General features: G+C 43.9%; 1 protein-coding gene across 1 annotated transcript in view; it reads left to right on the top strand.

Moving 5' to 3' along the window:
* Positions 1-15,861: 15,861 nt before the first annotated feature.
* LOC124594379 (collagen alpha-2(I) chain) overlaps positions 15,862-23,871 on the top strand; it is a 129,938-nt gene continuing 121,928 nt past the window's right edge. Inside the window, exon 1 of the mRNA XM_047132748.1 lies at positions 15,862-15,936. Within this exon, the coding sequence (XP_046988704.1) occupies positions 15,862-15,936 (75 nt within the window). The remainder of the gene's footprint in view (positions 15,937-23,871) is intronic.

Here is a 23,871-nt window from a genome sequence, read left to right as displayed (position 1 = left end):
CATAACGGCAGTGCTGGCGAATAAGGAGCACGCGCTGAGGGGTGCTGGCGTTGTGTGGTGTGGTGTGGTGTGGCGGCGTGCGGACTTTAAGGCCGTCCCGTCGGCGCACCGCGGCGGCGGCGGCCTAAATTGGAAATTGAACCATACGGCTAGCAGCTGCTGTGGGCCGGGCGTTTACGCCGCCGTTAAAAGCGGCGATAAAACCTCGCAGCCAGCGGGGCACGGGGCTCATCTGTTGCACTGCGCCGCCTTTACGACGTGTCACACCCTCCCCACCTCTTCCCCTCCCTTTTTCCACTCTATCTCATCTCCCCCCTCCCCTCCTCTCGCACTGCAAAAGAATGGATGCCACCGAGCGTAAGGCGTAATCTAAAATCAGCCGGCGCTATATTCGATATCCAAAAGTGAACAGTAATTGTGGAGTGGACTGTAATTGTGGACTCGGCTATTTTCACAGAATAGTTGAGCACTGAGGATGACCTGTATGCAGGAGCAACATCCACAACACATTTTCATTACCAACAATAATCGTTGCCAACCCAGAGCAGGAATAATTAAAGAGTCATTCTGGGTTAGTTAAATTGAGCTGTCTGCCACAGCTATGCGATTTAATTCGTGGTTTCTTGACATAGAAGTTTTCTGAGTATCGCATCACATCATTATTAAAGAAACTATACTGGAGGCTCCAACGTTTCGCGACAGTTACAGAGGTTTTCTGCTGGATCTCATCAGTAGACCCAGATGAATGACACTGTAACTGTGTCCGAAATGTTGGTTTCTGCAGTAAAGCTTTTACATTACGACGCAGTACGATGTTCAGGAAACAATTACATCAACTATCTCTGGCCGCAGAAGCCTACACAATTATCGTAGCTTCTTGTCAGAAATGTCACAGTTCATAGTAACTAACAGGAAGTTGTGACACTACGATACAGCTGTGATAATTAAAATTTTTTGTCTATAATATTCACTGTAAATATGATGCCTTATATTGCGTGTTAACTAGAAATTTAATTTTTACTGTAACTTGCATAAATTATTCTGTATTATGATGTAAATATCCTGGGTTAATGCCATTAGGGAAAATGAGAAAAGCAACATCGTTGACGGAGAGCAAAAACTTGCAAAGAAGCGCTCTCTCTGGACGCGAATGTGAAGTCGGAGCAGAGCGCACCAAGACTGACTTGGTTGCGAGACATGAGAGTGAATCCACGGAATTGTTACCAGCGAGGCACTGAGAGCCTGAAGAGTGTGGGCAGATGTGACAGGCACCAACAACATGAAGATCCTGCCCCATAACTAGCTCCCAAAGATGATGAAGACAGCGGCTTAACATCTGCATCGATCTGTAAGATCGTTTGATTTTCGTTCATGTTTAAAACTTTGTGGGGCATTACCCTGTGGCAGAATCTGAGAGACTTTAGTTGCATAATAAGTAACATACGTAAAAACTGTAGCTACTGAATCTTGTCATTATCCTCAACCATTGTCACCTACTTTGGATCCAGTTATCGAATACCCGAGTGTCGTTGTTTAAAGCTGAAGAAGACTAATACAAGTAGAAGACTATCATTACCGGATTTGTTTTCTTACTGAAAATATATCTGAACGTAATTAATAATGAAGCCTCAGTAAGTTAACCGTGTTGTTCAATAATGTTCAGAGACCAAGGTAGAGTTTGACATGCACGAAGACAACTCGTAGCAAAATGAGTCCCATTTCGAACTGAGCCCCTATGACCAGCGAAGACGTGTCTGTAGACACCTTTGACAGCGGCTTGATTCTAGCCTGAATGTCGCCCGCCATATGGCTCGACAGCCAGGTGTGATGGTCTGTTGCGCCAATTCATTTCATATCAGGACCCCTTCGATTGTCATCTACGGCACCCATACAGCAAAGCAGTGCCCTTACTACATTCCGTGTCCCGTTGCGCTGCCGTTCATGCATGCCATCCTGGGCTTACATTTCAGCAAGATAATTCCCGCCCTCACACGGCTTGTTTCCGTGCTTGCCAAATCCTACTTTGGCAAGGAAGATCGCTGGATCTCTCCCCAATTAAGAACGTTTGGAGCATTACGGGCAGGTACCTCCAACCAACTCGGGATTTGGACGATCTAGCACGCAAACTGGGCAGTATTTGCCACGATATCCTTCAGGATGACATCCAATAACTCTGTCAATCAACTGCTTGCATACGGGAGAGCGGTGAACCAAAGCGTTCCTTACTTGCTCAGTTTGTGAAGATCTTTCTCTTGAATAAATAATCCAATTTTTCTGAAATTATAGTCAAGTTTGTCTCTGCATGCACAACACATTTACCGATTTCCGTCCGATTCGGATAATTTCTTCGTGGTACGGTGGTACTTCGTTTCTTTTTCTCCAGAGCGTACATAGCTATTACGATTAGGAACAATTTGCACCATAACTATAACATAGAAATTGTTGTGAAGGAAAGCAAAGAAAGCTTTTTATTGGGCGAAGATGCAACAAACGGACGTCTTATACTTTGCTCGTCGGTCCTTTTCTCGACTGCTGGGGTACTTACCAGATAGAATTGATGAAGGATATCAACAAAGTTCAAATTGTGGTGTCAATCATTAAAACAAGGCAATTTTCGTTACGGCTGGATATTTTTACGAAATGTCAATCACCAACTTTCTCCTCCGAATCTCAAAACGTTTTGTTGACTCCCACCTACTGAGCAAGAAATGACCATCCTAATAAAATAATACAACAAGAGAAATTAGATATCGCACGGGATTATTTAGGTGTATTATTCGATAGTGGATGATAGAGAAATAGTTCGAAGTAGTTGTATGAACCCTCTGCCGAACGCTTCAGTGTGAACTGCAGAGTAATCATACAGAAGTGGAGAGGTGCCAACACAACCGCCACTGTATGAGAAGCCAGTAGCACATGTTCATATGGTCGCACTCGATTCGGAGGTAGATGCTCTGAAGCCTAATACAAGAAATGTTCACAGCCGTATTTGGCCCGCTAGAGGGTGGTAACTACACTAACGTGCAAAACTTAACAACAAAAGTAATTTTCGTATGAAGTACCATTGCCAATAACAAATCCCAATGAAATTTGGGCCATATATAGAAAGAACTGCAACAGTACAATATAGTACAGTACAGTACAGAAGGTAACTGAAAGAGATACTCAATGATACGAACAATGACACTTTTATTAGAAGACTATAGTTAAACTGATGCCACCGCTATTTATGATGGTCCTCTGGACATACAAAAGATTCTTATAGCGCGTTTGATCACCAAGGACGGCGATGTACGCATTGGAACGTGGTCCTACGCTTCGGACAAGTTCAGTGAGGAGTTGTTGTCATAGGGTGTTCCATTCAGCCACCAGCATGGATGACAACTGCCAGATGTTCCTTGGAGCATGCGGATGTGTTACAATATGTTTCCCCAACGCATCCCATACGTGGTCGATGGACTCAAGTCGGGCGAATTGGTAGACCAATCCATTCGCCGAATTTCCTCTCGTTCCAGGAGCTCCTCCACTTGCGCTCTTCGATGATATCGTGCATTGCCATCCATAAAAGAGAAGTCGGGGTCGAGTACACCCCTGAACATAAGAGAAGGGGAAGGAGTGCAGTGACACAATAACGGTGACTGGCGAGTGTATCGTGTTCAGAGACTTCGAAGCCACTACGCCCTTGCAACATTATGTCTCTCCACTCCACAATACCGGGACAACCAAAATGTTCATGTACGACAACGTCCCTGTGTGCATTATGTACGCTCAATTGGCGAGGGATATTCAGCAGATGGACCGGCCTGTCCGCTCCCCCAACTTAAATCTCGTAAAGCATGCGTGGGATGCGCTGGAGAGACGTTTGCTGCAAGTCCATTTGGGCCAACGGCCATCAACCGCGCAGGTGGAGGAATGGAGCGTCCTACTTCAAGCGCTCCTTACCAACCTCGGGGCCAGCATGGGACCACGTGATCACACACCCTATTGAGAACCATGTCCCATGCCTTTGTTAATGTCCTGAGGAACATCATAAATCGCGGTGACTTCGGTGTAATTATAGCCTTTGAATAAAAGTGTCATTTCTGCTCGTCCCATTGCGCATTTCATGCAGTTATCTTATGTACCATACTCTAGCAGTTCTTTCTACGTACGGACCAAATTTGATCGAGCTATGTTACTTGGCACGGTCACATCATGCGACAGTTAGTTTCGTCCTCAGGTTTCGCACACCAGTGTAGTTTGTGGTGAATGAAAACACCGCTGACAGCTGGTAAAACTTGTTTTTAATTCACCACGCTAACTGTTTCGCGGCTTACAGTAGCATTTTCAGGTGCAACAAAAATTATAAGAATTTAAAGAAGCTTCCAAAGTAGCAGCTTTGTTGCCCAGATCGCAATTGATACAAATCCTGATTACTAGTTTCGGCAAAGTTACATTGCTATCTTCAGATCATCGGATACGTGAATTATAAAGCCACTACATGTGGTACACTGCCATCAGGCTATATGGCAATGTACCACATGTAGCGGCTTCATAATTCGCTTCGTCGAACTAGTAACCAGAATATGCATCAACTGCAATGTGGGCAATAAAGCTTATATTTTGGAACTTTTTTTACAATGATACAGAGATCGCTCTTCTTCTGAAAATGTCAGATAGTTACAAACATTATAATACAGGGTGTGCATAAGTCCGGGAACACTTTCAATTATTTATTGCACAAGAACCAAACATTGTACAGATATCATACATATGTCAAAATGTTCAAATGTGTGTGAAATCTTATGGGACTTAAATGCTAAGGTCATCAGTTCCTAAGCTTACTCACTACTTAGCCTAAATTATCCTAAGGACAAACACACACACCCATGCCCGAGGGAGGACTCGAACCTCCGCCAGGACCAGCCGCACAGTCCATGACTGCAGCGCCTAAGACCGCTCGGCTAATCCTGCGCGGCTTACATATGTCATTTTGAAGAGAAATTCTCAAAGTTTTTTTCATATATACGGCCACATCGTAGTTTGGTAATTGCCGATAGTCGGCGCTAGTCGCAAACATGGCGAGTTCAGGTGCGGAGCGAGCTGTTTCATGAAATGGCCGCCCCGATCATCAGATCTCACTCCGTGTGGCTGTTTTCTGTGGGGACACATTAAAGATCTGGTGTATGTACCGCCTCTACCAAGTGATGTATCAGAGCTCCGGGAGACAATACGGGAAGCGACTGCCACAGTCGACTATACCATGCTGGGACGGGTATGACAAGAATTCGATTATCGTATTGACGTCTGCCGGGTCACTCATGGTTCGCATATCGAATATTTGTAAAAAAACCTTTCAGAGTTCTTTTCAAAATGCAATATATATGACATCTGTACAATGGTTAGTTCTTGTGCTACAAATAATTGAAAGTGTTCCCGGACTTTATGTACAACCTGTATTAATCCATTATACGAGGGTGAACCCACAAATTTAGGCAAGGTACTGCCATTCGGAGAATACTGTCAATATTTAAAAAGTACACTAACGAAGGCTACTTGAGAAAGTGGTCCACGTAATGTCCCTGATTACATTAGTAGGACATATCATATGGACCATCTTCCCACGCAGCCTTTGCTCGTCTACTCTTTTTAAATAGTGACAGTATCCTCAGAACTGTAATACCTTCGCTAAGATCGTTGGGTTTACCTATGATGGCGTAATATAATATTTTTTGTTGCACCTGAAGACGAGGCAGCGAAACAGGTAGGTTGGTCAATCAGGAACAATTATTACCAGCTATCAGCGGTGTTTTCGTTCTTCACCAGTTGCGGATGCCCTGCATATGAATTTGTCAATGTAGCTTCACTAAGCTCGTCACAAGACTTCGCGTCAATATGTTGGATTGAATTCGTTGTGTCTCATGACGTGGGGGTAGTTATGACACCGACGATGGTTATCAGCCATTCGGATGAGGATTTTATGCCCGGAGATCTCGTTGATGATGCGCGAGAAATGGGTGGTTGGTTGTCGGCACGAGGCTTCACCCTCACCTGTCATGAGAACCAAAAATGCGACAGTAAAACTTCGTAGACACTCCAGAAACACAAATGCAACAATAAAACTCTACAGACACTCGCTTCGTTAAGCTACACTTGACAGACACACTCAAGCTAAAATTCTTACACTTCACGAAGAAAGCGTACTGTTGTTCTCAAAGAAAGAATGCCGTTCTAGTTAGGTGGTTAAAACTTATCTTCTGCGTCACTCATACAGCAAGACATTGCGATTTATTTTATTAGGACGCTGGTACTGAAGAGCCTGGTAGGAGGATTCTGTTGGGTCCACAGTCCATGTCAAAGTAGCATCGCAGTTACCGATCCCTCTCATCAACCTTGTGAGTCTTTCTTCAGGGACGTGTTCGCATAAGGAATCATGAGAATTCGGTTCCTCCAGCCTTTATAAACCATGGAATCTTATAATAATACAATTAGTACTGAAACCTATGTCAGCATAAAAGTTCCACCGTTAATGCTGTTATATTTCATAGGAGTCTGAAAATAAGTTTTACGATAAAATTCCTGAATGAAAAATGAGGGTTACTTTTTTTTTAATCTGTTGCCAAATTCTTACTTTCATTTGTAATTGATTAGGTCTAACAAAGCCTAATCAACAATAGAATACGAGCCCACTGATAATGACACAGATGTTAAGAAATATGTCTGGACATGAAAAATAATATGCGGAGTATTGTGGTGTGCGTAAAGGGGCGGAACCCAACTAGCATCGTGTAGCCAACATTCCAATGAAACAATGGCGTTTGTGCAATCTACGGCACTGAAAGGGTGCATGAGGCTGTGCCATAATATCAGGTACGTGGTGTAAAACCTCCACATGGTGTAGTCACAGCCTCTAAACACCATGGGTATATTCCTCATGAATATCCGTCTCGCTATTTTTACACCAAGTATCAACATGTCCTACTCATGTTCGATAGGTGACGTAAGTTGATCTTGCAGGCGAGAAAAACAACAGTACCCTTCGTTCTTTAAAGACAGTTTTGCCTGCCGCATTTTGCCAGATATGTTCCTACTAATTCATGGCACATGTATTTGCAAAGTGCCACTTGATTTCACGTCTCCATTCGTTTGACGGCCGACCTCGGTGTAAGAGCGATCTTCCCAGTCACACAAAAGGAGGCGCTGCCGAGCATCAACGACATCATTTCGTCGGAATCTTAAATAACATATTCCTCATACACTATTCTATTCATCCTCCGAATTTGGATTTAATCGTATCATTATTTCTGAATTTGTAAGCTTCACATAATAGCTTGGTGATAACCTTCCCTAATTTCGTGCGGCTCAATGGCCAGGTGCAATCGGAAGCCAGCTCAGCGACTAATTTCCCCTGCTAAATAATGTCATACTGATTTCATCTATCATTTAGAGGCACTGTATTCAATATTTGTACAAGTATTAACCAAATAATTCGTGTCGTTATTTTGAGTCCCACAGCTCCATGAAGAAAATTACTGACCCTGTGGTTTTGAGGGCTTAATGAAGGGACCAAAATTAGGAAACTCGTATTGAGTTCCAACAAAATATCTTCCTTCGTATGGTACGTAAGTCGACGTGCCTGACAATTGTATGACTGTGTGTTAATAGATACTTCTACTATTATCATGTACACTGGACTAGATTTATCGAAAACCGTCTAAATATCGTAAGATCCATTCATCAGCTCGTCCTCGAGCGCGGGTTTCTATCTTTGTTGTATAAACTGAAGGTGAGGTGTATGTGTGTGTGGGGGGGGGGGAGGGGAAGGGGGGGGAAGTAAAGGGAAGGAAATTGAAGGGAAGGAACTGTTGATGTCAGCTGCTTGGGAACTTTATGCGGAATCAGTGGCGACGAGTGAAAATGTGTGCTGGGCTGGGATTTTAATCCTGGTTCTTCTGCTTACTAGGCAGTTGCGTTAACATCTGCGCCATCCGGACACAATATTTATCGCAATGCCTGGATTATCTCGTCACGCCTCGCGGCCGACCCACATTCCCACCTCGTGCCACCTATCCACTGTTCCCGTCGATGTCTTCCATGCTCGCTACTTTGGGAGTCTCACTGGAGGTCGAACTGTGGATCCGCACTGAAGGTGGTGGATTTATGTCCGAAAGAACACACACCACCCATTCATATAACTGTTCAAAAATGTTAAAATGTGTGTCAAATCTTGTGGGACTTAACTGCTAAGGTCACCAGTCGCTAAGCTTACACTTTACTTAATCTAAATTATCCTAAGGACAAACACACACACCCATGCCCGAGGGCATATAATTGATTCGGCTCGATGGGCAATGACTCTTTCACCTTCAGTGCGGATGCACAATACCGTTCGGCCTCGTATGGGAATCTCAAAGTAGCGAGCATGGAGAACATGGACGAGAACTGTGGAGGAAATATAATTATCCATGTTCTTAACGGACAGGAGCTGTGCAAGTCAGAAGAAGTTTAGTAATGATCCACTAATTCCTCTGAATTCTGCAAGCAGCTCCGCAGATAAAAAAGCGCGTACGTAGAGTGACGAGCAAAAACATTGTAACCACCGCCCTACGCGATATGGAATGCCGTCTGGTGACACTGCGGTCGCGCGACGTGGTAAGGGAAGTAAATAAGTGGAACAGAAATTAAATAAAATGTGCATATTACGGCGACTTGCACGTCGATGATGATCAAATGATGATGAGGACAACATACACACACACACACACACACACACACACACACACACACACACACACACAGATAGTCCCGAGTGGAGGAACTCCCCGACAGGATCGGGAATCTAATCCGGAGCCCCGTGATCAAGAATCAACATCACCATGAGTTGCTAACAGTTGAGCAGAGACGAACAAAGATTCATTGTAATGGCCAGTAACAATACGAGCCATAAATGAGGAAATCCACCAACACAAGCGGCTTTGACAGAGGAGAGATCACTGTGGATCGGTGCTGGAAATAGCGAAATTGTTCTGCTATTCACATGCTACTGTCGTGAGCATCTATGGAAAGTGGTTGAAGGACGGTGAAACAACAAGTATGCGGTAAGGCATTAGAGACATCACAGAGCATGGCGGATGAAGGCTTCCCCGCTCCGTAAACCAGAATAGGCGGCAATCTCTGTGGGATCTGACGACAGAGCACAGTTCTAGTGCAGGAAAAAGTTTCAGAGCACATCGTTCATCGCACATTGTTGAACATGGAGTTCCGCGACAGACGATCCGCACATGTTCCAGTGCTGACGTAACAGCATCGTCAATTACGGTTGCAGTTAGCACGGGATCCTCGACACTGGACCGTGAAATAATGGAAACGTATCGCCCAGCCAGTGAATTGCGTTTCTTCTTACATCACGTTGATGGTCGTGTTCTGATACACCTACATCCAGGCGAACGGCTGCTCGACACGGGGGTCCCATAACCCCCATAATCAATCGTTACGTGGAGCTCGCCACACAGGTAGGCCGGTGGGGACAATACTGTGTTATGTAGGACATTCACCCGGGCTTCCGTGGAAACTGTGCTGATAATCTAATGCACCATTACAGCTGGGGACTACGTGAACATTAGTGCGGACCACCTGTATCACTTCATGCTTGATGTCTTCCCCGCGGTGATGGCACCTTACAGAAAGGCACAGGCTACGGACTACAGTGGTTTGATTCGTCCGATCTGAAGCTGATGGGAAATATTTATGGGACTCTGAAACGTCCCCTTTGGAAAATTGTAATTGTTGTGCTGGAAACTTCTACGTTATTTGATATTTAAACAGCTGACCAAAACTGAACGTACTCAGACATTTCTCTCTTTACTTATTCTGATCATCGTTAAACTCACACACAATATTTTTAGTGCAACGCCATCTGACTTTCAGTAATCCCTACAAAATAATGGCCCTTACTAACAATAACCTATTCCGTTTATGAATCACTTACCTCACAAAAATCTTCGTTACTCGAACTACTGTAATACAGCGAGCGCCAATACTGCCAGCTAAATAAAAGATTCTAACTACTGAAGGCACTATCTACTGATAGACATAGTTAGCAAATGAAAGATTTTGATAGAGAACAAACAATGTATTTACCTTAATAAATTCATGACCTCCATCTTTACAAATTTCCTTTTTCTGGCGGTCACACGTCCAGATCGTCCGCTCATAGTAACCTCTCAAAACTCTGGCGTCTCTCTGTCCACAGCCACCACTGCTGGCGGCTCATCTCCAACTGAACAACGCTACGCGCTGTTCCCATCCAACAACCCAACACTACACAAGCGAATATTCCAGCAATGAGTCCAACCAGCCACCGACTACACACAGCACAGTCACTGATTTTCACACAGAGCGCTACGTGGCGTTACCAACATAAAAAACTAAACAACCTACTTACAATACTATCAGGCGGAGCGCCGCCTTTTTACGGTAGTTACGTAACTTGTGCATAGGCACTTGGTGCCACACACCTCTAGAGACCTACCAAGAACTTACTTATCCATACCACGAAGAGTCGCTGCCGTATGGGATTTGAAAAGTGGACCAACACGCTACTAAACAGTTGATCACAGTGTTTTCCCTAATCAGTGTACATTTGTGCGGAGGAGTCCTCTGCGCCTTGGAGAACGGCAGATACATGCGTGAATTTTTATTCCCGTTTCAACACTTTCTTTAAATTAACTAACCATAACACACTTTCGTAAGAAAATTAAGGAGAGTGCATTAGACGCCTGCATTCCACTAAATATTCTCGGGTCTGATTCATTACCAAAAACTGAGAAGAGAGCCAACAAAGACAAGTACTGATCCGGATAAAATGTTGCAACAGCAAAATGTTGAAATGGAAGGATTATACTTATTGACGTGTGTTTCATGCCAAGTTTAAACGTTATCGTTAGCTTAAGAACATCTTAATAGAAGTAGTTGCAAATGGAACTCGTTATTATGTACTTCATATTATTTAAACATTTTTTCGTCTTTCTTCTGACAGTTAGAGTATTTCAGGTATAATTTACCACTTTTTAAGTTTATAAATAAGTATGTAATACTGCTCCTTAGCTTAACATTGCTAACACTTTTACATGTTGAGTTACTGACGCTGGGAGTGTCCAAGAGAGAATCGAAGACATGCCACTAGTTTTGGAGTTAGTGTACTGAACATAGGGGCAATTTTGGGCAAATTGCGAAATTCTGGCAGCATTCTAAGTATGATTGTAGACAGGTCGTACCAAGTGGAAGTTACGCGGTTCGTTCGAGCCGTAATATAACCTTTTCATTTACTAACAGTACAGAGACGTTTTATAAAAACTGGAGTACGAAATAAGTATACGACTGTATATGCCGTGAGAGACTTTCCACAGCATTTCATATATAAATAAATTTGTGTTCAATATTAATGTTAAATAAACTCTTATGATTTTGGCGGTGAGATACATTGACTCCCATCAAAGTATTGCAAATAACGATATTTGTTACGGTATATTTGTTTTCAAACTAGTATTCAGTCACCACGATTAAATCTAACCTAAAATGTTCACATGGAAACTTCATTCCTTTCTTCCCCAGGGATGCAACGACCTGTCTACAACCATACATAGAACGCTGCCAGTGAAACAGTACTCTCATCATACAATTTTGAGTTTTGTTTATGGTGTGTAGCCCGGTGAAGATTTTAGAATTTTCACAAACGGCCTGTTGCTTTACAACTACTGCCTTAGATTACTCCTTTGTAAAAACTTGCCGTCCAGCTTTCAAATGGTTCAAATGGCTCTGAGCACTATGCGACTTAACTTCTGAGGTCATCAGTCGCCTAGAACTTAGAACTAATTAAACCTAACTAACCTAAGGACATCACACACATCCATGCCCAAGGCAGGATTCGAACCTGCAACCGTAGCGGTCGCTCGGCTCCAGACTGTAGCGCCTAGAACCGCACGGCCACTCCGGCCGGCTCCAGCTTTCACCAAGCCAGTTTAACAATATACTACATTATGCTCTCAGTTGAGTTTTTCGCCATTACATTTCTTTATTCCACGATAACCGAAAGCAGGTGACATCAATATGTCATCAGCTACAGAGCTAGCTCTGCCAGGCCGGTATTACGCTGCACAATTCCACGCACTAACTGTTAATTATTCCAGAGCAGTGGACGTCATTCAGGTTATTTGGCGCATAGCCTTCATTTCCCAGCAACTGTGGTCGTAGTTAGGCAGTTAATGATCTCGTGGATTAAGCTATTTACGCAAATCAGTTTCTCTGTTAGGACCGCCACTCATGAATAACGGGAACGGATGGCGTCAGGCGCGCAGGTTTATTCATGACAAGCGCGCGAACAGCCACCCACCAAACCACTCAGCGACACTTTGTAATGCACACAGTCCAAATGAATTCAGTATTACTCATTAACACTCAAAGCCCTAGGCTACAGAGGGCTTCCCTTTCAAACCAAATTATTCAGCTGACCGATGGCTTAAGTGATCCTCAAACTCAGAAGAGCCTGAATGTAGCAAGGCCATATACACTGACGGAAAAAGAATCGCAGTACCAAAAAATAATTAGTGTAGGGTAATGAAATTTCTGGAATACATTTGTCTAGGTAAAATATTTAAGTAATTAACATAGCAAGATCATAGGTTAATGTATGCGTGAGATAAGCCATTGCAAATGTGAAATGTTGTACATTAATAGCAGGTGTAGCCGCCAGAATGTTGAATACAAGCAAGCAAACGTGTATGCATTGTGTTATACAGGCGCCAGATGTCAGTTTGTAGGATAACGTTCCATGGCTATTGCACTTGGTCGGACAATGCAGGGATGTTTCCAGAATGAGATTTTCACTCTGCAGCGGAGTGTGCGCTGATATGAAACTTCCTGGCAGATTAAAACCCGAGTTCGAGTCTCGGTCGGGCACACAGTTTTAATCTGCCAGGAAGTTTCAATACAGGGATGGTTAACGCTGTTTGTGGATGACGCTGGAGATACCGTCCTATGATGGCTAATACGTGCTCGATTAGAGACGGACCTGTTGATTGAGCAAACCAAGGCAACATTTCGACACTCTTTAGCGCAACAGTGGTATGTGGATGAGCGATATCGTGTTGGAAAACACTCGCTAAAGTTCTGTTCATGAATGGCAGCATAACAAACCTAACCACCAGGTTGATGTACAACTTTGCAGTCAGGATGGGTGGTATGACCACGAGAGTGCTCTTGCAGTCATACGACGTTGAACACCAGACCACAGCTCCAGGTGAAAGTTCAGTGTGTCTAGCACGCATACAGGTTGGTTGCAGTCTCTGAATTGGCCTCCTTCTAACTAACGTGGGGCCATCACTGGCACCGAGGCAGAACCACCTTTCATCAGAAAGACACAACCGGATTTCTCCCTGCCCTCCAATGAGCTCTCGCTTGACACCACACAAGTCTCAAATGGCGGTGGTTTTGGAATATACTCTACACAGCATCTGGTTCGGAGGTGTCTTTGAAGTAAACAGTTTGTAACTGTCTGTTGATTCACTGTGGTACCAACTGCTGCTGCTGAAACTGCTGCTGCAGAATACGATGCGTCAGAGCCATACGCCGAATACGATGGTCTTCCACATGGCCGTCTGGAGCCCGGAGCCTGGTCTTCTTGCGACAGTACATTCTCGTGACGACTGCTGCCAACAATCGTGTAGAGAGGCTACATACTTACAAAGTCTTTGTGCAGTATCGCAGAAGGAAGATACAGCTTCTTATAGCCCTGTTCAGATTCGTTCAGATTCAGTGAGGCGCTGATAACTGCGTCTTTGTAGCCTTAACGGATTATTGATTAACATCAACTTACCACGTCTACTTTCAAAGGTAGCTAACGTTCACGAACGATGCTTCTTGTATTTAAAGCAAACCTGATTTGCATCCCCCATATTGGTTCTACTGACGCCACTCTTACACGACTAATGCGAAATTTGAATAGACATCATTTTTCAGATGTAGAAACACGCCTACCAACTTTCGTTTATATCGCACTCTTCGTACCACAAATGTGATGAAAACACCATGCTAACAATCAGTGGTAACCATTTGGGATTCCAAAATCAGAAGAACACTCTTCGTGTTGTGCGATATAAACGAAAGTTGTTAACCGAATTTTTACATCTGGAATATGATGTCTATTCAAATTTCGTCAGTGTAGTACTAACATTGTCAAATTAAAATGAAATACCCAATGATAACTGTACATATTACTGTATTTTTTAAGTGGAGTGTATTCAGTGCAAAAAAATGACTAAATGTGACAGTAATCACATTACGCACACTGAATTCAACAGTTTTTATATCTTGTAGAAAAAACATATTTCCGGAGACTGTATTAGTTAATAGTTAATATTAATAGAAGCTTTCGAAATGTGGTGCTACAGACGAATGCTGAAGATTAGATGGGTAGACCACATAACTAATGAGGAAGTATTGAATAGGGTTGGGGAGAAGGGAAGTTTGTGGCACAACTGGACCAGAAGAAGGGATCGGTTGGTAGGACATGTTCTGAGGCATCAAGGGATCACCAATTTAGTGTTGGAGGGCAGCGTGGAGGGTAAAAATCGTAGAGGGAGACCAAGAGATGAATACACTAAGCAGATTCAGAAGGATGTAGGTTGCAGTAGGTACTGTGAGATGAAAAAGCTTGCACAGGATAGAGTAGCAGGGAGAGCTGCATCAAACCAGTCTCAGGACTGAAGACCACAACAACAACAACAATAATGCTCTTTAAAAAGCCTAAACCTATGCCAGAAATATGTTCTCATATAAGATATTTATTCGAGCGCCATACGCCAGCTGTTCTGAGAATAGGCAAGGCCTATGTTTAAGTAGGAACAGTTTTCAAATTCTAATGGTTGTTGAACAAAATTTGCTCTAATATCGAACTAGTTCAAAGTAGAGTGTATCCTGGCGTAAGGGCGACCCTTTATATTTCATGCAGTTTAAAACGTTAGACCGTAGGGGTCTTCCCGATACCCCATTTTAATGCACAGCTCTCCATAACCATATGCCTCATATTCTGATAGTTCTAAACGAACCTTGTCCATTTCATTAGGCATAATACAATCACGGTCATTTTTCAACCAAAACAAAAATGTTTGAAAACAGCTAGCAAGATTAGTTATGGTGCGTCATATATAGCCAGAGACGTAGCCAGTTGACGATTCCAAGACACAGCAATGAACCTAAATGTTTCTGCCTATAACAACGTGTTCAATCAAGATACTTTCAGAATTTCGTAGCCAATGTTACTTATTAGGTGCAGTACCCCATTGAACATGCAAGTGATAAATCCATTGCTTGTAACGCGAAAGCAATCGAGGTACCCATATAACGCCATCCCTCACACATTTTCCATGAAATAATTCTTAATGCAATCCAAAAACCCTTATAATAATGACCCCCTGTCTTTCAAGAAATTCGCCTGTGAATAAACCGCTTCATTCTGCTGGCTTTCGCAGTCAGGAAGCCTTAGTTGAACATTGGTGGCAATTTCATCAATAGATGATAAGATGGAGTGGAGTAGGTACACCAGAGTCGGCTCGACAAATCCGCTGCAACATAAATAAAGCGCAGAGTCAACATTGTAATTACGGAAAGGAGCAGAGGGTGGGGGCGAAGGGAAGGGGCCAGGCAGTTTCCTCAGCGCAGGGGCGTCGCTGACGCAAAATTCAGCAGGAGGGAGCGGGAGTGGGAGGGAAGGGGGAGGGGTGGTAAATAAATAGAGACAGCGGCTGGAAGTCCTCCACTCGCTCGCGCAGGCCGCTTGTCTGTCGACGCGCCTGCCCGATGAATTATCTTGTTCGCCATCGCGTAATGACCTGCGGCGTCAGTCAGGTTTCGGAAACTGGTTACGTCCCGCTCAAGCCAATTAGAGTACAAATAGCTCAGGTAGGGTCAAATTTTTTTGGGAAGGACTCTTTTCCGACGAGTTACTTTTATTTAGAAATAGCGCTAGTCTCGAGCTCCCTCGCTGAGGAGAGTTTGCGGTCTTGGCGGCAGGGTTCACAGATGTGCCAGTTCCGGATTCCCTATCCGGAACTTCGGCAATTTAACGGATCACCTCCCCAGTTACAAGAAAAGCATTTCAATTTATTGGCTTTCGGAACGTTCCCATTCAGCCCTCTCAATAGAAATGTTACTTGTGACGATACGAACGTGAGAACAACACAATACCCAGCCCATGAGAGAAGTAAAATCTCCTTCCCTGCCGGGAATCGAACCAGGGCCCTTGCATTCAGCAATCCGCATCGTCGATCGCATAGCTACCGAAGCGGGCAGGCGCAGCTCTTAGCGCACTGCACTCACATTAGAGTGGTCGGTGGTTCAAATACGTGTGCAGCCATTGCGATTTAGCTTTTACGTAATTTCTCTAAATCGCCAAATGCCGGGATGGTTCTCTGGAAATGGCGCAACCGATTTCTCATCCGTGTAACAATCCGACATTCTGCTCCGTCTCTAACGACCTCGATGTCGACAGGACGTTAAACACTCATCTTCCTGCCTTCCACGTAGTATCTGTAAGTAGCAACTTAACGCGTTGTTTTTGAGGTATTACAGCGCCTATGCTCACTTGATACTAGGCAGTTGCGTGCTGTGGTATTTTATGCGCGGGAACCTATTTAAAAGATCGACCTCGTATCACAAATACGTTGAAAACACCATGCTAAACTTGCAGTGGCAACCATTTGGGATTCCAAAATCAGAAGGAAGATATACGAATGGATTGGTAATACACAACATCAGCTTGAGGACGTGGCGATACAGAAGGCACGTCACTTTAAAAGGAATGAAAGACTATTCTCGAGTGACCACTTTACATATTCCATTCCGGTACAAACGAAAAAATGGCTGACATCGAAATAAGTGTCCAAGGAATAGAAAAGCAACTGGAATCACTCAATAGAGGAATGTCCACTGGACCTGACGGGATACCAATTCGATTCTACACAGAGTACGCGAAAGAACTTGCCCCCCTTCTAACAGCCGTGTACCGCAAGTCTCTAGAGGAACGGAGGGTTCCAAATGATTGGAAAAGAGCACGGATAGTCCCAGTCTTCAAGAAGGGTCGTCGAGCAGATGCGCAAAACTATAGACCTATATCTCTTACGTCGATCTCTTGTAGAATTTTAGAACATGTTTTTTGCTCGCGTATCATGTCATTTCTGGAAACCCAGAATCTACTATGTAGGAATCAACATGGATTCCGGAAACAGCGATCGTGTGAGACCCAACTCGCCTTATTTGTTCATGAGACCCAGAAAATATTAGATACAGGCTCCCAGGTAGATGCTATTTTTCTTGACTTCCGGAAGGCGTTCGATACAGTTCCGCACTGTCGCCTGATAAACAAAGTAAGAGCCTACGGAATATCAGACCAGCTGTGTGGCTGGATTGAAGAGCTTTTAGCAAACAGAACACAGCATGTTGTTATCAATGGAGAGACGTCTACAGACGTTAAAGTAACCTCTGGTTTGCCACGGGGGACCATTGCTTTTCACAATATATATAAATGACTTAGTAGATAGTGTCGGAAGTTCCATGCGGCTTTTCGCGGATGATGCTGTAGTATACAGAGAAGTTGCAGCATTAGAAAATTGTAGCGAAATGCAGGAAGATCTGCAGCGGATAGGCACTTGGTGCAGGGAGTGGCAACTGACCCTTAACATAGACAAATGTAAAGTATTGCGAATACATAGAAAGAAGGATCCTTTATTGTATGATTATATGATAGCGGAACAAACACTGGTAGCAGTTACTTCTGTAAAATATCTGGGAGTATGCGTGCGGAACGATTTGAAGTGGAATGATCATATAAAATTAATTGTTGGTAAGGCGGGTACCAGGTTGAGATTCATTGGGAGAGTGCTTAGAAAATGTAGTCCATCAACAAAGGAGGTGGCTTACAAAACACTCGTTCGACCTATACTTGAGTATTGCTCATCAGTGTGGGATCCGTACCAGATCGGTCTGACGGAGGAGATAGAGAAGATCCAAAGAAGAGCGGCGCGTTTCGTCACAGGGTTATTTGGTAACCGTGATAGCGTTACGGAGATGTTTAATAAACTCAAGTGGCAGACTTTGCAAGAGAGGCGCTCTGCATCGCGGTGTAGCTTGCTCGCCAGGTTTCGAGAGGCTGCGTTTCTGGATGAGGTATCGAATATATTGCTTGCCCCTACTTATACCTCCCGAGGAGATCACGAATGTAAAATTAGAGAGATTAGAGCGCGCACGGAGGCTTTCAGACAGTCGTTCTTCCCGCGAACCATACGCGACTGGAACAGGAAAGGGAGGTAATGACAGTGGCACGTAAAGTGCCCTCCGCCACACACCGTTGGGTGGCTTGCGGAGTATCAATGTAGATGTAGATGTAGATGTAGATCTTTTTTCGATGCACTAATAGAAAACATTAATCAGGGTGAGGGATTGACATTACAAATGTAACTTTATCTAGGTTCTAACGCCTTGAAAACTTATGTAAGTACAGAGTGGTTATAACTAAACCTTTTCTACTTGTGCCAGTGTCGATGGAGACCTATTCACTGTATGGTGGACAAAGTGTGCTGGGCTTTCCTCGTAAAGCTGTTTTATCAAAACAGCAGCAATAGTGATGCTGCTCTTCACGCGTGTCGATGCTTTAAAGGAATAAGGATAGTTCCTCTTTCCGCACTGGGGTTGAAGAACATGATTCGGACCTTCAAATTAACTGGCGATTTGGGAATTGCCTCCAGGAGAGGCCGACGGGCAATTGCGCCACAAAATGTCCATGATGCTGTTTGCCGTGGCTAAGAATGCTCGACGTAGTGTGCGATCTTCAAGCAGTGCACGCAGCTGAACATTCCATGATCCACCGTTCGATAAGTGCTGCGATCAACTGTGAAATGGTATCTCCAGGGCTGTTCCAGGCTGTCGTCGATTCAGACAGCCGTCAGTTGAACAACATTTGTTACATGGAATGTAAACGTGGTACGCAGTTAACAATCGTTACTCTCTCATATAATAATTAAAATGTGTTTCTTTCAATGGTTTGTTCGTTACTTCTCTCCCTTCTGCCATTACAAATGTTTCCACAAATTTCCATTGTCCTACGATCACTCGTTTTTCATGGGGCCATCTGAAGTACTGGAAGTTTAATTATAATCAACCTGTAGTTTTATCTAGTGAATGGTTTTCAAGGAGTGGGAGTGGATACGATCTGCCATGTTAAAAGACCACTGCAGGCTACGTTTTAGATCACATCCTTGATCTTCTTTATCCTGTCTTATGTCTATTGTATGACAACACTCATTAGCTGGATTTGCTACCTAACAATGTTTTGGTCCATGTTTGGCCCTAAAAGTAGCTTCAGTACGATGCGGGATGTATTCTGCAATCTCTGTCACATTGCTGGAGGCTGGTAGAGCATATCGGAGGTGTAAGTGTATGCTACACAACGAAAATCAAAAATGGTTCTGAGCACTATGGGACTTAACAGATATGGTCATCAGTCCCCTAGAACTTAGAACTACTTAAACCTAACTAACCTAAGGTCAGCAAACACAACGAAAATCCAGTTGGTCTGAACAATATGAGCTGGAGCTGGATAAGAATTTATGTTCTGGAGGGGTGAAGCAAGATTTAAAAACTCAGCTGAAGTTAATTATCAGATCCGCACCAAGAGCAGACGCTTTCGGGAATCAAGGAGACGCGGAGGTCCTGGGTCGAAACAGCGCGCCAGCTTTACGACGAGGCCTGATGTGCCGACTTCCGGGATGCGATTTTTAGACGTTTTCCCGCACCCTACTAGGTGAACATCGGACTGGAACCCATGTTCAGCCTCGGTTACACGATTCACGTTGATTTCGAAAACGTTCTCAATCATTCACATCGGATAACATTAGATGCAAGAAAATAGGATACACAGATTTCTTTCCTTGTTAACATGCCAGCCCCGCGAAGATATCGAATAAAACCAGGAAAAAGGAGACGAAAGACCTGGAATTACTCATTATTCTCCTAATGCTGTTCTACCGTAACTTTCACTTTGTGTCAATTTTGTTACTGGGATATTCTATGCAGGGATGTCAGAAACAGTCTAAAATGCATGTAAGGATATGGCAGGGGATTTTGTGCTGAGAGTCAGTTATGAAGAAAAAGTTCAATACGTTGTGCCATTTCCGAGTTTTTTATCGTTGAAATATGCCAATCAGATGGTTGCACGCGCAAATTCAAACACTTGCACAGACTAATACGCAGTAATCCGCAGATACCTGTGGGTCCGTGGTTTCCACTTGTTGAAAGGCTCATTACCTAGTTGAAATGTACATTTTCCGAAAGTGATAAATTGTAAGTAGGAGAGTAAAAGCTATGTTTGTTCAGTTTGAGGAAACCGAACGAAGAACACGTTTGATGACACCGTCTCTGGCAGTCTGCTTGAATTTGCAAACCCAACTGTCTGATTCACTAACTTCATTGCTGAAAAACAATTATTTCTCCTCCCCTGCAACACACTTTCGAACTTTCAAGACTGTTTCTCACAGCTCTGTATATGTGGTCAGAAAGACATCACTTATGGAGGGAATGAAGTCTGAAACCACAATACTGATGCAGATCAAAACCTTCTGGAATAATCATAATATGTAGGGAGTCGCAGTGAACAAAAGAATACTACTAGCACCGAAAGCCTTATTTTTCTACTATTGTTGGCGTAGAGGAAAAAGGGGCTTGATTCATACTATCAGATTCGTCCTTCTTCTATCGTTGTCCCATGACAATATCCTATCTCCTCTTAGCTGGATGGCAGTGTGATAGCCTCCCATGCAAGTGGCCCGGATTCGATTCCCGGCCGGGTTGGAGATTTTCTCCGCTCGGGGACTAGGTGTTGTGTTGCCATAATCATTTCATTCTCATCATCTGCTCGCAAGTCGCCTGAAATAAGACTTGCGCTTGGCGGCCGAACTTCCCCGAATGGGGCTTCACGGCCAACGATGCCATACGCACATTTCACTTCTTGTCGTACCTCCTGGAATCTTAACTCGCAAGTCCATCATTTCCCTTGTTTGCACGCATTTGGCTCCCGAAGTATAGTACTCAGTGGTTAGCAGCACAATAGACTGTAACATATTCGACTTACAGGACACTCTACTAACGTGTCAATTTGTGATTGAGTTCGTGTCTTCCAGTACTGGTTTCGCCATCATTTGACGAACTGAAACGAATGCAAATGATACGTGAATATTCAATGTTCTTGCTCCCTACCGTTGGAGTCCTACAGTTTCCCAAAACAAATTTTGCTTCAGTTAGCACCTTCCCCCATTCTCTACACACAGGATTTCTCTATGATATCTGATATATATTTTGTCTCTCTGTTCTTGGTGCCCTCCACATTGGAAAGGACAGATCTTATCAATTATTAACAGGAAAAAAATATTTCTTTTCTCCGTGTTGAGACATGGTAGCCAGCTTGGACACTGAGCTGTGCCACGGTCTCACGCCATCAGAGTTGTCACAGTGATGGGTACTGAACGAGGGACGCCGACAGTGAACTTTGTTCAGCCTCCTTGGCCAGTGAGGTTGCGCGAGAGCAATCACGGGTTGCCTTTGGCGCAAACGGGCGAGAAACTGTGCAGGGGCGCATCCTTATTTTGTTCGCCATTGCGCGTCCTGTTACACGCTCCTGTTCCGCTCACCAGTGACGTGATTTAGACCGTCTTGTGCTGCACTTAGGGTTTCCTTGGTCACCTCTCCCCTTCTCTAGGCACCGATGTATACCCACATTTAGCAATAAACCTCTTTGGGAGTCAATTTTTGGTAGCAAATATCTTGTTGTTCATTCGATCGCCAAACTAAGGACGCCCACTTCCTGTCCACTCCTGCCTACCTGTACATCTCTTCATGTCCAGAGAACATTATCTGAGTCTGATAATTTCCAAAGTAAATAATGGAAGTATGAAATACCTATATTTACTAACATTAATTGAGCAAGTACTTTCTGGATACTCGAAGCATTGTCATGATGCACGTGTTAACAAAGTTACATCGACATCGATCGCTCTACCCAGACGCGAAAGCAAAAGAGGTTTCTAATAAATAGCATGGCACCTTTTTGAGTTCAAATAATGAGAAAAGGAGCTGTTTGTTCGTTTTTGCCAAACCTATTAATTCTAATAATTCACGGTGATTTATAATCAAGGAGTTTTTTTCAGGTAGTTTTCGTTTCATAAGTTATTAACTCGTTTCACTAAATTTCCCTTTACTTTTGTGTTGAGTCATTTTCATCATCCGTCTAGGATGCTACTTATTTCACTGTAGTGAAGGAGTAGCTCATAATGACCTAAAATAATCAATTAAGCAATCTGTAGATGTAGATATTGCACCATTCCCTTAAACTTCCTGGGACGGTACATAAGCTCTTGATGGGAATAAGCACTCAATTAAATAGAAATTTTCAATACCTCAAATCACGTTTGATGAGTCTGCATGTTTTTTTCCTGGTGCGATGATATTAGTGATGCAAGTGGGAAGCTGGTTTATCAGTTTGCTCAGCCTCTTCCATAAAGGGAATTCCTTCCTCTCACATCAACAGAATAACTAATTTAAATCACTTATTTATTGTAGCTGACAAAGAAAGTTTTGTACGTCCATCCTTTTAGCAGGAGGTCTCTTGGACGACTGCCGTTGAAACTGGTAGCGACAAAATAAAATAAAATCATAAGTACGGCTGTAGGTGTTTTTATTTATTTGTCACGACAGAGAAGCTGGTGGGATATGTGCGCACCCACATACATTCAGTAGGCCTCATCTATTGCAATTCCAATCCGTTAAACGCGATCTTCTGTGGAGAATAAGTTTAATTTTATTTATTTAATCGTATGGTTAGGGCTCCCCGCCGGACAGGACGTTAGCCGGGCGCCGGTCTTTCAATTTGACGCCACTTCGGCGACCTGCAGTTGATGAGGATGATGGTGAGGACAGCACAACACCGTCCCTGGGTGGAGAAAATTCCCCGACCCCTCAGGGAATCGAACCCGGGCCGAAAGGACTGACAGTCCGTCACACTGACCATTCAGCTACCGGGGCAGACATAAGTTTAATAAAGAGTATTCGCGGCCTCCAGGTCATAGTGGTTCTCTCTATTACTCTTGCCGTATGTTATACACTCCTGGAAATTGAAATAAGAACACCGTGAATTCATTGTCCCAGGAAGGGGAAACTTTATTGACACATTCCTGGGGTCAGATACATCACATGATCACACTGACAGAACCACAGGCGCATAGACACAGGCAACAGAGCATGTACAATGTCGGCACTAGTACAGTGTATATCCACCTTTCGCAGCAATGCAGGCTGCTATTCTCCCATGGAGACGATCGTAGAGATGCTGGATGTAGTCCTGTGGAACGGCTTGTCATGCCATTTCCACCTGGCGCCTCAGTTGGACCAGCGTTCGTGCTGGACGTGTAGACCGCGTGAGACGACGCTTCATCCAGTCCCAAACATGCTCAATGGGGGACAGATCCGGAGATCTTGCTGGCCAGGGTAGTTGACTTACACCTTCTAGAGCACGTTGGGTGGCACGGGATACATGCGGACGTGCATTGTCCTGTTGGAACAGCAAGTTCCCTTGCCGGTCTAGGAATGGTAGAACGATGGGTTCGATGACGGTTTGGATGTACCGTGCACTATTCAGTGTCCCCTCGACGATCACCAGTGGTGTACGGCCAGTGTAGGAGATCGCTCCCCACACCATGATGCCGGGTGTTGGCCCTGTGTGCCTCGGTCGTATGCAGTCCTGATTGTGGCGCTCACCTGCACGGCACCAAACACGCATACGACCATCATTGG

This window comes from Schistocerca americana, chromosome 2, assembly GCF_021461395.2.
Source record: "Schistocerca americana isolate TAMUIC-IGC-003095 chromosome 2, iqSchAmer2.1, whole genome shotgun sequence".
NCBI lineage: Eukaryota > Metazoa > Arthropoda > Insecta > Orthoptera > Acrididae > Schistocerca > Schistocerca americana.
This window is presented reverse-complemented; position numbering and strand designations above follow the sequence as displayed.